The sequence below is a fragment of the Electrophorus electricus genome, chromosome 24 (genome assembly GCF_041902795.1).
Source record: "Electrophorus electricus isolate QZ-2024a chromosome 24, ASM4190279v1, whole genome shotgun sequence".
Taxonomy (NCBI): Eukaryota; Metazoa; Chordata; class Actinopteri; order Gymnotiformes; family Gymnotidae; genus Electrophorus; species Electrophorus electricus.
In genome coordinates, this window is record NC_137520.1 from 14,619,415 (window position 1) to 14,633,967 (window position 14,553).

Consider the following 14,553-nt stretch of genomic DNA (forward strand, 5'->3'; position numbering starts at 1 on the left):
ATAAATAAATCTATAATCAAATGTGAAACAAATACATTGATTTTCTACAATATAGGTTTGTATAGAGGGTGTGCTGAAGTGAGCTGTGTGTGTGCGTGTGTTCAAGCTGCTTTGGGTACCAAGAGTTGGAGCTGAGCTGTACCCATTACTATCAGGAGGTGATTCAGTAAACACATTCCAAGACCCACGAAGAGCCAATAAAACTAGACATAGCCCATACCAGGCCTTACTGAACTCAAAGTACATGCCCAAGAGCTATGTAGAGCTACAGAACACTAATAGAAAGTTTTGTTACTCCCTGGATTCCTGATTTATCATAGATTATACTAACAGTGGTTTTGAAAATAAGACAGGGCCCAACATGACAGTAACTTCCCCAATTGCTGTTTGAATTAGTAACAGAAGAATTAGGTTTTGTTCAACACCTGGACTATGTTGTCTGAAATCTCTACCATTCCAGAATTTATCAGCTGTTAATCGAGACTGTATGTATCTAATATTGTTCATGCCACTACTATACAGTACTTATGGTCACAGCTCTTGAAGCCAAGCATGCAGATTACTAAGTTAATACTTCTCAATGGCAGATCTCTTACAAATAAAATATCCTTAATTAATGTTTCACTGTATAACATATATCTAGCTAAATTAATGTGGTATTCCAACCTTGCTAATTAAATCAGCTCCACCAAACTGCCAGGAAAGGAGGCAGGATAGCTGCTTCATTTAAAGATCATTTAGCCCATTTATGTATCTCTTTGCAACTCTGAAGGGGCACCACATATTCACAGTAATGCCAAGGATCATGTTGCCATATTGGACTCTGTTGGTCTCTCACACCATATAACTGGTCCCATACATCCTTATGGTTATACCATGGCTTTGGTTATCTCAAAAGGACTCAATATTTCAACCACTGTTAAAGATGACCAGTGCATTTGATATGTGGGCTTCACTAAACACTAGACATATATGTTTCAAGAAAAGATCATACAACACAATTTTTATGGACAAAATGTCTACCTTTACATCCAACCTGGTTCAGTTGTGTCAATTCTGGTGAGAAAGGAAATTGGAGACATCTCCATGGTTATTCTGACCCGATACACTGATCCTATCTGGCCTAGTTGCATTAGTTTTGCATCAGCTAGCTGACTAGCTGACTCCAGTAAAATAGTTTACTGAAGTCCTCCAAGGGCCAATGAATGATCTAAACGGACATTGGGACACCTAGTGGCAAATAAAGAAAATTAGATTGAGCAAAAATAAGAAAAATAAAGCAAGGTAATCAGAAAAGACCATGAGAAAGGAAAATTAGAACAAGCCAATCAGAAAAGGATACTCTACCTTTAAAGAATCCCATATTTCAGATTACACACCACAATCATATTCTCTCTTAAGACTGACCACCTCTATTACTCAATCATTTGTAATAAAGTTTATTTTGGATTTTAAATATTTGTTGTTTTGCTTATCCTCAAATCTACATGAGAGACAGAAAAGAATCCTCAATGACAAATTTGGCAAGCCAGCCAGGAGCGCTAGATCTGGAGAAGTGGGACGGCATGCACTGCTCAGGTGGGAAAAGAACTTCTGGACGTTGTAGGGAAAAAGTGGAGGAGATCCTATTTTAGTAATATTAGTAGTATTAGTCTGCATTAGTAGTAGAGGGATAGCAAATGACCTAGCAAAACTTGAAGTAGGTGGATACGGCTGGATATCCAAGTACGAGGCACAGACGGCTGTACAGAGCCTCGTACTATGTGGCATAAAAGCCATGTTAATAAATAACATGTTAGTGACAGGAAAAGACATGACAAAGATTTTCTGAGAAGTAGGCCTGACAGTAGCTGTTAATACCAATCATCATGATGGAAAAACCTTTAATATGTACAGAAATATTTAATATGGGGACAATACCCCACTGACAGAGATGACTCAAGACTGAAGCATTCTAGAATTTCTAGAATTTATTAACAAGTGGTCCTGCCTCTGCCACCACTGCTACCACCCCAGTGATGAAGAAACCTGGAAATAGGGATGCCTAGAGAATGCTGTTGACCCACCACCAGTCGGTACAAGTGCCTTGCATCTACCAGCTGTTACCATGACACCTTAACAAGAACCCACTATCCTGGATGGGGTGTGATGCATCACCCTGCCCTTTCTTGTAGATTCAAGAACAACCTATTCTTTCATAAACATGCTTGAACCTATGATAGAGCTGCAACTAAAATTTATATGGAAGACTGTCTGATTTACTGAACCAAGTTCAAGTTCAAGTTCGGTTTATTCGTCACATACATAGTCATACACAGTATAACTCGCAGTGAAATGGTGGAGAGTGCTCTGTCCAAACTGAGGAAAGGAAACAGGGGTGCATAGAGAAAAATGTATATATGCAAGATAAATATATATACTCTATGTATGTACAAAATATATTAACAATGTGGTTGGGTATATATGTACACAATCTACAGAATGTACAGTGCAGGTGTAATATGGTTGGGTATAACCACAAATGCTGGTTGTGAAATATCAAACAACAGGGTTATCCTTTCTGTATACTCCAGCATCCCAAGTTTTTTTATATCATTTTTTGGATTGTTTTACATAATTTTCTCCCTAATCCTATTTCCACCTGTCAGGTGAGTCTCCACTGTCCCAAAACAGCTGCCAACCAGGGAGGGGGACAGCTGTCATATGCTTCTACTGAGGCACATGCAACCAATCAGCAAATCTTTTCAAGCTGCAGCTCATGCAATTTCAGAGAGCAGAGTAACATGCTCAGAGGATAGTGCTACCCACCCCTTTCTGATTCATGAGCTCACAGACACCCATTATTGGCCAGTATTACTGTAATTGACAGGGGAGAGTGAGTGTGCCACCCCTTCACCCTTGAAAGCACAGCCAGTTTGCTGTCTAAGGCTCCTGGCTATGGAAGGCTGTGGCATCATCAGATTCTCTGTGATAGGGTTATGATAGGGGCACAGAGTCCTGATTGTAGATGGTCTCACTACGTCCTGTTGACTGGCATGAATGTCGTTAATGACTGTTGGTTTGCAGCCCAGTGCACATCCAATGCTTACACACATTTTATTTGATGTTTGAGGATATTGTGAGGCTACCAGTGGATGTGGTACTGTTGGTGGAATACCAACAGGCCAGGTATGAACTGGGGTAGTAGGGTGGGAGAAGATTATCAGCAGTTAATGTATGCTTATTCTTTAGCTGATTAATCTATGGCTTGTGCAGCAGAACAGCCTTGTGCAGCAGAACAGTCTAAACAGGTATAGACTGACTAGATCAGAAGACTAGAATTCTTCCTTTAATTCCAGGAGAGCAAGAGGAGGAAGAACAGAGGGAGACCTGGGAAATGTAAGCTTAGGGGTTAATGGAATGTAGAGTCACATATGGTTGTCAACTAGATGGGGGGGGGGGGGGGGGGCACAGATCCATGGAGTCAAGTCTAAGAGAAGAGGGAAAGGGAGAGCTTTGCAAAAGAATTCTATTAAGCTCTATATCACACCTATCACAGGTGCACCTGTAACAGACCCTGAGATGAGACCCAGTCATTGATATATGGCTGAATCAAGCAGCTCTGGCTCTGCAGGCCCAGGAAAATATGCCTTCTTGACAGACAGAATGTGCCACTGGTAAAAGTACAAAGGTGAGGTGTAAGGGACAGTGAAGGGCATAAGTGTTGGGGGGAAGTTGTATGTCCATTTATAATCAGTACTGTACATGTGCTTTAAAAGCTGTGACTGAGTCATTTATCTTTTTCATTTTTGTTGCTCTTTTTGGGTTTGTGATTTGCTGTGGTGGTGATTAATATTAGTAACTTTCTAAATTGATTCCATACCAATAAGTATGTTTTTCCCAAAGTACAACTGGAGCTACCTGCCTCTGATGGTTCACTTTGCTGTTTGTTACCATCTGATGTCATGCAGGTTTGATTTTTCGGGCAGTTGTCGTTCTGGTGTCCTCAAGCTGCTGTGAAGCCCTTACACAAAGATGATCACCGCTGCAGAGGCAGAACTACACATGCACTGAGGGCTAGTCTACCCGTGAGCACTCAGTAGCGGATCAATAGGAGGGGTTTTTGGAAGACATCACAGGAAGAACTATAGTTAGGTGAGTACAGTGCAAATGTGGAACACCATTAGATTAAACAGAATGGGCCTGAAAGCCCTGATGCTGCATATATGGGACTTGTATCTTGAACTCCGTGCTCGTGTATGGATGCTACTCTTCAGGGATTGTTGTTGACATCTTGTAGTGCAATTTGAATGGTTTTTTTTTCCATGTTCATGTATTTTAATAATGTAATATATGTTTTTTAATTGACTGAGTGAACTAATTGTGCTGCTCCTCCCACATCTAAAAGAAATTGATCTCGTTAGGCTAGTAGAGTCCCAGTTTGGCACTGGGTGGTGAAGTCAGTTAGTCATTATTTATCTGGGCAAAATCAGCATACATAAAGGTTTAATGTCACATTAAAGTTTATATTTAGCATGGTATTAAGGTCTGAAGCAAATTGGTCTAGTAAAATCAGAGTGATGCAGCAACAGAAAATTTGTCTCAGGACTGTGGGGAGCAACAAAAAATAACAATAAATAAAAGGAGGGGAAAAAGAGAAAAATAGCAGAAACAGAAGTGTGTGCGTGCGTCTGCCGAGCCCCACACCTTTGACGACAAGGATTATGTAACATCTTCAGCACACGTGCCTGGATGTGTGACTGCGAGAGCAACGAGCAAAGGCATGGGGAAGATGTGTGGAGTGTGCAGCAGAGAAGCCGCTGGCTCACTTGGCAAAGCTGTGTAGCTGAAGCAGCACTAACGGGGCGCATAAGAAGGCTCATAATGAGACACAAGAAAACAACGTGTGATGACGCAGCGCTTCCGCTGTTGCCGGATATCACGCCTGGCCATTTCAAGTGAAGGTCCCCTTTTTGAATTTGTTGAGAAGACAACTGAGGGATGCATAGAAACTCGGTGATAAAAAGCAATGCTGGCAAACACATTGTGTACAGACCATTACCTTCTTAGCTAGTTAGAAAATTATTAGGAGCCCGAATCTTGCTTCCTGTTGTGCTCATGTGGAAATAAGATTACCTTCTACATCATAAGTGTGCACTCACAATCTGATGCACTGCTTAAAAGACAAAAAAAAATTATGCATGAAAGGCATTTGAGATTAAAGCATAATTATTTCCATTTATAGCCAACATCCTTCTTTTCTTGCACAATGAAGGCCCTGGTTTTCCACCATAGACTGATTTAGTGCTATATCTTTCACTTTTAGATAACATGAATTATTTTTCACACACTTTAAGACAGTTGTTAGTGGAGCATTCGTGCGCAGACTGAGCAGCATGCAGTACTGAGAAAATGGAGTCTTGGCTAAAGCATAACACTGAGAGTTTTGGGAAGATCAGGGTAGGAGGATGTCCAATAAGGGAAATGGTAGCGATAGCACATTGATGTTGAGAAAGCCTGCTGGATTGCTACTGCGTGTGTGTAGCCCATGATAGGAACCCAGCCTGGGTTTCTGCCCCCATTGCTCTGCAAGCTTCCTGGTGCCATGATGAGAAAAAGGGGCCTCATGTTTCTTTTCTGCCTTTGCATTTTGAACAGTAGTGGCTTGCTGGGGACTGACATGACTATTTATGATGGTATGTTGGCCCAGGGTGCCAAATCCTGCCTGGATCACTGGAGAATGCCCGAGGGCAACATCTATGCATGCATGCTTCTTCTCCGCTTGTTTATAGAATCTGTTTCAGATTTGCCCCTCCTTGAACATGTACACATGTCCTTTTCATACATGAGTGGATCAAGAGGGATGTATAATGTTCAAAGATCCCCATGATGCCTGCCTACACACAAAAACAAAAACAAAAACAAAACCTTGAGCATGCAATAGATTTTGGAATTATAAAAAGATTTCATCATTTACAGAACTCTAGGTACACATATACATCATCTGATACATTCATCATTATTCCCTGTATACACTTATGATTCACCAATGATTGTTAGGATACACAACTGCAGAAGAAACTTTACATGAGCTTAATTCTGACCTTGTAAAAACTGGGATTCATTACAGCCAATACAAAGCAGAACCATGTATTTTCAGTGACCCTGAAGTATCTTCTCAAATATACATTGTACATTGTGTATATAATCATAATATATTGTACCTACATTGTTAATATATTTTGTACATATATAGAATATCTATATTTCTCTATGCACCCATTTTCTTTTTCCTCAGTTTGGACTGAGCACTCTCAACCATTTCACTGCGAGTTATACTGTGTATGACTATGTATGTGACAAATAAACCAAACTTGAACAAATCAGAGGTTTGCTTTTAAGCTTCTGCAGGGATCTGCTTACACGGTGCAGAAAGCCAACACCATTTCCCATTCAACAAGTGAGGAAAATCAGGAAATCTACTCTGTAATCCTCAAAGTTTTGCCAGGGAAAGAGCCAGTGTTCCCTGAAACCCCTCAGGGGTTGAGGGTCAACTGTCCTAAAATCTATTTTTTTGCCAGTGTTTTGGAGAGGTCTAGAAGAAAAAGTAAATACAGGCTTACCCTAAGACCCAACAGTTCAACTACACACACCTTCAGAGGTTAATGAAAATGTTATTTATGGGATAAAATAAGGTGACACTGATCAATCCATATTTATTTCAGGAATCTTTGGATGACATGGCAATATTCCTTTGTTTAATCTCAGAAGAATGAACTTAGTTTTTGAAAATGAACCAACATTGCCCCCTCGTGGTCTTATAAATTTAGTACCATTACAATTCATAGGAAGCATATCAATGTGCTTCTCCAAGTGCTGGAAAATGAGTGTTTTCTGAAGGAGGCCATTTTAGTAGTACAACCAGTTACTGTTTTTCAACCACAAACAATGAGCACAATCTACACATGAACCAGCTCAGAGAGCTCCAAGCATCTAGTGTCTTTGCTAGTTCTGATGAGACTGTTAATGAGTACAAAGTTCTACAGTTAGTTTGTTAAAAGATCCTTTTATTCCCCCCCCCACCCCAAGTATAATGAATATAAAAGTGGCACTTGTAAGAAAAAATGAAGCGCAAAAGGTCAAGATACATATAGACTAGCTATAATATTCTATTTCTTAACACAGATTTTAAGTGAGGAGACAGTCCGTTTGCCATTTCATCCAGTTCCACATTAATGGAGGACAAACAAACATTGTCAGACACATTATTTAAAAACATACTCAAATCACCAAAGAAAAATAAATGGCCCACAACTATTAATACTTTTAACCAATTTGTTCTGGCAATCTGACTTTTAACAAGTCTTCAGAAAAAAAAAAAAAGATCAACTTTTTTTTTTAAAGTAGAGAAAGGAATAGACAAGTGAAATGAATAATGGATATTAAATAGGTGTACACACACACACACACACACACACACACACACACACACACACACATATATATATATATATATATATATATATATATATATATATATATATACACATACATACATACTATATATATATATATATATTATATACATACATACATTATATATATATATATATATATATATATATATATATATATATATATATATATATATACACACATATACATACATACATTATATATATATACATATACATACATACATTATACATATATATATATATATATATATATATATATATACACATACATTATATATATATATATATATACACATACATTATATATATATATATATATATATATATATATATATATATATATATATATACATACACACATACATTATATATATATATATATATATATACACACATACATTATATATATATATATACACACACATACATTATATATATATATATATATATATATATACACATTATATATATATATATATATATACACACATACATTATATATATATATATATATATATATATATATATATATATATATATATATATATATATATATACACACATACATTATATATATATATATATATATATATATATATATAAATAAATGGGGGGAAGTGTGTGTAACAGAAAAAAAATGAATTCATCACGCACTGCGTAACGATAGTCAGTTTATATTAAAAATGAATCAATTATGTGCTAGAGAATAAAGAGGCAAGTCAGAAATTATCAGGAAAAAAAAGAGAGTGGAATTATATTTAGGTTTGGTGTGTCAAGCTCCATGGTGAATTATTTCAACATGTAAATTTAAAGTTAGCCCTGAAGTCAAGACCTAGAAAAATTTTTTTTTAAAAAAGGCCAATAAAAGAACACTCCAAGTTCTGGTATTGCTCACGCTAGGTAAGGAAGATCTTAACTAGCAGGGGTCTTCAAATTATAAAAGTATTCGGAAATTCTGAATCTTGCTCCAGGTGCCAAATATCAAAGTGAAAATGAGCAAATGACAAGCATGAACCGTGCTGCTATGCGGGACATGGACATACAGTGTTTAGGTTCTGACCATCTCCTCTTTGGAGATTTAGAAGGTGCATTGGTCGAGAAGAAAGCATTTATGATGACATTCTACAAAAGAAATAATCCCAAGGATTTACATATTATGGCAGTATAAGGAAATAATAGATAAATGGCATCAAGAGAACAATTTACCCAAGTCCTGTAAAAAAACTTTAAAAAGCTGCATCACAGTCGAAATAGTTAAGAAACTCCAAGCCATGTATACTGTATGTATACTGCCTTTCCAGAGGCTGTGCTTCAAAGCTAGGTGCCAACACATCTAAAGAAATTTGTTATAAAAATATAATGAGTATACTGTTCCAGCAGCAGGACTTTCTAAAATTGTTACTGAAAATAAACAGATTCTAAGAATGCACAGTATAAAGATAGTGTCTGTAATAGATACCAGCTATTTGAAATATGCACTCAAGAAAGTGATTTTAAAAATAAAAACTTGTAAGGCCGGACTGCGTAAGAGCATCTAAATATGTCCTTAGTCATGAGCATAAACCCAGAAAATGAAGACTGCATGTTTTAGTTCCATTCTTCCATCTTTTGCATATTAACTAATTTAATGAAGAAACACTTGTGAATTGCTGGTCACCCAGGGTTTAGGGAAATCATCTTATTCTGTCATTATTCAGAAATGTAATATAAAACTGTCCATCTAATAAATAAAGTAGTAACTTGCAATGCAAATACACCCCAAATATCTACATGCTTGGGACCAAGGTATGCCACATAAAGTTTCAAAATGGTAAAGATTTCTTTGGTAGCCCTACTTAAAATGCTCTATGTGGATAGTATGTGGCCAGTCAGCCCCACCACCACCCCTAGAAAGATACCAGCACCAGAGGTTTTATATTTATAAAAAAATAATAATAATTAAAAAAAATAATAATAAAATAAAAAGTTTATGGCCTCATTCTCTGAAAATCCATAAACAGACTAGATTTTTACCATTTGTTTTCTTTGTGTGTTTTTAAAAACTGTTCACATAAAGTACTACTTGCCCACCCCCTCAACTTTAACAATACAGTCTGGTTCAACCATAAGACAAAAGCCTGAAACAGTAATCAAGATTGTGGCAGTTGTTTTTTCTCTCCAACTCCATGCATTAAAAAATATGAACACACATCACAGTCATTAATCAATTACACATTTTTTTCAATCTATTGAACATGTTGAAATGTTTGGCTTTAGTCTAGACTTGCCCAACATAATTGTTTGGGTTAACAATGCACACTAAAGGTCAGCATATCAAAAGTATCATCATAGAAAATCTACCATCTTGAGATCTTGGCTGCACCACTTTTGCTTGTCAACTCACCCCCTTCTCTGGTTATCACTGTCAAAGCTCTGCCCTAAAAAGCTCAGCAGATAGAGCAGAAAGGTCCAGTATTGGGACTTCCTACGTGTTATTTATAGGACATGGAGCACCTTCATGTGCAACGGGCCTGTGTGAGTGACCCCCCCCACCAAAAGGTGATTCTAGTCTCTAAAGCAATTGCTTGAATAACCAACATATAGCAGAAGAGAGATTTTGAGCTTTCTCCGATCGTCTCCTTGGCAACTGTAAAAACAATTAACATTAAACACTGCGAATGTATTTGGGTCAGAGGAAGACAAGGAGGTTGTGAAGCAGAGGTGACACAAAAATCCTTTTATAAGAGTGTCATGTCTGCTACTTCACTGTGTCTTGAGTTTACTGATTTGGTTGACTACCATTTTTGTTGTTTTGTTCTTTCTACAATTCTGATGCATGTATGAAGTCCTTGTGACTATCAGTGTGTTTTAGCAATGAGTCGAGAAGTGTGAAACAAAGCAAGCATAGATGCATGTTACTCACTGCCAAATAAAGTCTTGTGCTATGTCATAACCTTGCCTTGAGATTTTTTAAGTAATCCATTAACCTAACAGGCTGGCTGTCCCTGATATCACTATAATCATGTGAATAGGGACAGAATTATTGGGCTTCTCAAAAACACAAAGCTCTTGTTCCATAAGTGTAAGTAGTTCTACTACAGACACTAACCTGTCTGGATTTTCTAAAAAGCTTGACTCAGTGTTGACCATTTTAAGCCAAAGTCACCAAACTTGTTAGGTGTCTTGTTGCAAAAGCCAGATAACGCCAGGAAGCATTTAAACAATCCAAAGCTTATTATAACATGTACAATGAAAATCAAGCATGGCATAGTGCCAGTTTAGCAAGAAAATAAACATACAAAAAGCACAACTAAATTGGTTTTCACACTCACACAAACTTGGTGTGAAACGACCTTAACACAGGAAAAACCAAACCATGGATTGACTGGTTTCTCGGGGATCGCTCAGCCTTTATGAATTGGACTCAGGACTTCTGGATCCACCGCCTTTAGCCTTGATCTGCAGCCAGGTCTCACCCAAAGCCTGAGCAAAGTGGTCATCCACGGAGCCCGTGATGGACACGGAGTTAGAAGCTGCCTCAGGCTCCTGGTAGATGTCTCCCAGGCTACGCCGAAAATGCTCTTCTATCACAGGGTCACACACAGTATTTGCTAGGTGGTAAAGAGACATTTGAGAGTGCTTAAATTTAATATTTTCCAAAGCAAAATCTTATTTAGTGATCCTCAAACACTCAGAACATTGTTTTAGGAATGTTCTTTGAAATAATTTCCATCTTCCAAATCTGTAGAATACTGTCAATTACTACAGGCATAACCTTTTAAATATGTTTCTCTGTGCTTAGCACAGAATGCAAAAATCAGTTCAATTGAAACAATGGCAACCTAAAGGCAGTAGTAGTTCTCAGATTATTGCCCTTAGCCTTCTATTATAAGGGTTTTTTTTTTTACATTCTTTTCAAAGGACAGAAAACATTTTAAAGTTATTATAGTATCAGATAGAGATTTGGTTGGAAAAACTCTAGAATATTCCTTTAAAAGAAGGGGAAGTGTGAGGACTTACCATTAGTCTTGCTCTTTGCATTAGCTGGCACAGAGGTGCATCCATTTGGAGACATGTGACAGTGTGAAAGGTTGCATGTGCGGTTGTTTGCAGGGGCACAGGTAATCACAGATGGACGATTCTAAGGTACATCAATAAGAGCAGAAAACAAGCTGAGTGTCACTATGCTGATGTCGGGTGCTATGACACAAAATGTATTATGATTTTTAGTTTTCCTGAGGTCTATTAACAACTTGGAGCACACACACACAAAGCACCAGCAAAACAGCAGTGTTGCACAAATACATAATTGGTCAGCATTCTCAAAATACCAACAATACCCAGAAAGACCTATCGCAGTAATTACAGCATTTCATCATGTTGCGCACCCCTATGATGCCTTTCATTTATCAGAGCCCAGTTCAGCAGGCCCTCAGGGTTTAAATACTGAGACCACACTTGCCTGCTGACGTTCTGCAGTGCCAAGAGATGGAAGGATGGGGGACCTGGTACTGTCCATGTTATTTTTGGTCAATGCAAGAGGCTGCTCCACAGCAAAGATGGGAAAGGGAGCATACAGGGGGTTGCCATGGAGGCCACTGATCACAGAGGAAGTGTGCTCAAAAGGGTTGTGGCAGTGATTCCATGTCTCCTGCCTACTATCTCCATTGGCAGGATTTCCCCTTAAATCAAATATGAAACAAGTCAAATGCAAGCATCCAGACATAACAGTCTGGATACATGACTACAATGTACATGCTACATGTCAATGCACAGTGTGGTAGGGGCTGATTTAAAAAGGAATTATTGTTGTGAGCAATTTATATTTAAATAACCAATTTTATATTTTAGGCAAAGTGGTTAAGTAGGGAAACTCTGCTTCAGCATGTGTTGAGTTCTCTCAGGTAGTGTCTTGTGAGGGATTACAATGGATAAAACTCATTAAGCACAACATAAACTTACAGGTGAGATGTAAACAGACGACTCATTTTCGTCATTTGTTCATTGTCATAGTCGTGGCTGTTTCCAACTTGTTCTCCTTCATCAAACTTTCTTTTACTTGGGCTAATAGGTGTCCCCGTCCTACTGTTTCCTACTGAAGAGGACAATGCATGTATCCTCGAGTCCCCTGAATCATCTGAAAATCACCACAAAATCGAGATGTTTCATCCCATTATCTGACATTATTTTTAAGACAAATGAAGGACGGTTTCGTTACCAAACATGAGACTTCTAACTGAACACAATATGTTGGAAGAAAAACGAAGGTTAAAAAAAAACATCTAGTAGACGTTAAAGGCAAGTTAACTTGGAATACAATAATTTGTCTTAAAATTAAACGTTTACATTAAAGTGCTTTTGCTACAAATAAAATAATAGCTATACGACAACAAACAAACTAGCTAACCTATCTAACTAGCAAGGCGTATTTGAACAATTTAGCTCCACGCTAACTAGCTGTTACAGCTATACTTTATGCAACTCGGTTAGTCAAGAAAATAAGAAAAGGCTTTCGTTGTAAAGAAAAGCTAGAGGTCAACAAATACGACCTTAAACTCGTACTATATTATTTACTAACAATGAATATCAGCAAATTTGTTAAGATAGCTAGCGTTAACTAGCTTTATACGATTTAAATAAGTTTCTATTAATTTAACATAACTAAGATAGCTAGCTTTCTAACTAGGATTAGTGGAAACCAACCAAAACAAAGTTATCGATTGGGAATTAGCCAATTTAGTTAAGATACCTAATTGGACAGATTACACTATGCTAGCTATCTTTATGAACGTACCATCATACGCATCGTAGTGAAGTCTTCCGATGTTGTTGTTCATTTTATCCATAAATTGATGGCTCAAAAGGTCCATTCTCGGGAGAAGCATTTAGCTTAAGAGCTAGCCGCCAAGCTAGCTAGCCAACCAAGTAGTAGCTAGCTAGCTTAGCAATGACGAAAAGGTGCGCTGGAGTTCAAAATACGAGCCCTTTTCATTCGCAGGAGTGAAGAATAAGCGGTTTAGTTATTGGATATTTTGTCCGTTGCAGGCTTTAGCAAAAACGTAGCTAGCTAGCTAACGCTACTAAACAATATAACTAAATAGCACAACCTAACACTAGAGAGCTCTGCTTCAGAAGAAAGCCTTGCTAACACCGCCAGCTAGCAGAGTTAGCTTGCCTGCTAAATAACAAACCAAGAGTCGTCCAAAAGTTGTTAGTCAACCTAGCTAGCAAGTTAGCTGTACCAAACTATACTCCAACAATCTTCACGCGTGAACAAACAATTTTATATTTGAAAAAGAAAAACCCCACTTTTCACAGTCTTATTGACTTTTTTAAACGTCAAAAAGTCGGACGAAATGGTCCAAAGAACATGAAAACGTTAGCATACCACATAGCTAACTAAAATACGTTGGGCAATGTTTCGGCGCATGCGCGTTGGCGGACTTTCGTCGGTCGTGTCCTGCGATCCTGAATCAGATCCGCATTATCATAAAATACTGTTCACGTACAATTTTCAGTGTATTATTATAAGCAGTAAGTAACCACGCAACGCAAATTAAGCTCACTTCATTGAAGTTTTTGACATATACCATTTTGTACCTGAAGTATAGAATGAATGTGCTTGAGAGATTTAAATCAGCATAGATTGCCCATCTTCAATTAATACCGCCACCTTTACAAACTGCTGTTTGCCCATGATTTGAATACACCGAATACACGGACACAAACGCCTGACGAAAAATAAAAATGCATGTAGTTATCTACATAACATGATGCGCGCTTGAATTTTGAGCATACCCTGTATGAGTGTGAAGCACGGGGTGCGTTGCAGACCAATAGGCGATATCCTACCAAATGTAACGATCGGTGATACACACCAAAACGAATTGCATTAACTAGGTTGCTTGTGTTAAAAGTAGCACTTCTTAAATCAGTTGTTAGTGACATAAGCGTAGGAACAGAGGGAAATAACAGTCTGCTTGGCTTTGTACTAAGAACAGACACCATAATCCACCATGTTTTTACGCCACGAGACTGCTTAAAACACAGCAAACATGCCACGGAGAGAAATGAATCTATACGAAGCTACCTCAATTTTTTTTCTTCACACATGCAC

At 37.8% G+C, this 14,553-nt stretch overlaps 1 protein-coding gene across 2 annotated transcripts; it reads right to left on the reverse strand.

The window, feature by feature from the left end:
- Positions 1 to 8,557: 8,557 nt before the first annotated feature.
- vgll4a (vestigial-like family member 4a) lies at positions 8,558 to 13,871 on the reverse strand. 2 transcript variants are annotated; one of them, XM_035522588.2, is made up of 5 exons: positions 13,231 to 13,871; positions 12,399 to 12,573; positions 11,899 to 12,118; positions 11,457 to 11,577; positions 8,558 to 11,020 (listed from the first exon to the last, which is right to left on the reverse strand). In XM_035522588.2, the coding sequence occupies exons 1-5, from the start codon at positions 13,319 to 13,321 to the stop codon at positions 10,848 to 10,850; spliced, it is 780 nt and encodes a 259-aa protein (XP_035378481.1). In that variant the 5' UTR covers positions 13,322 to 13,871; the 3' UTR covers positions 8,558 to 10,847. The 2 variants fall into 2 exon arrangements, with proteins under 2 accessions (XP_035378481.1, XP_026857588.2); XM_027001787.3 differs by having other exon boundaries at positions 8,558 to 11,047; positions 13,231 to 13,870.
- Between the last annotated feature and the right edge of the window lie 682 nt (positions 13,872 to 14,553).

What these genes read in the sequence shown, in the direction of transcription:
- vgll4a (XM_027001787.3), bottom strand. Translation starts at nt 13,321, where the DNA reads ATGCTTCTCCCGAGAATGGACCTTTTGAGCCATCAATTTATGGATAAA. An exon ending in TCACTACGATGCGTATGATG is followed by an intron (nt 12,574 to 13,230) that starts GTACGTTCATAA and finishes GGTGATTTTCAG; the next exon opens with ATGATTCAGGGGACTCGAGG. An exon ending in CGTCTGTTTACATCTCACCT is followed by an intron (nt 12,119 to 12,398) that starts GTAAGTTTATGT and finishes ATTTGATTTAAG; the next exon opens with GGGAAATCCTGCCAATGGAG.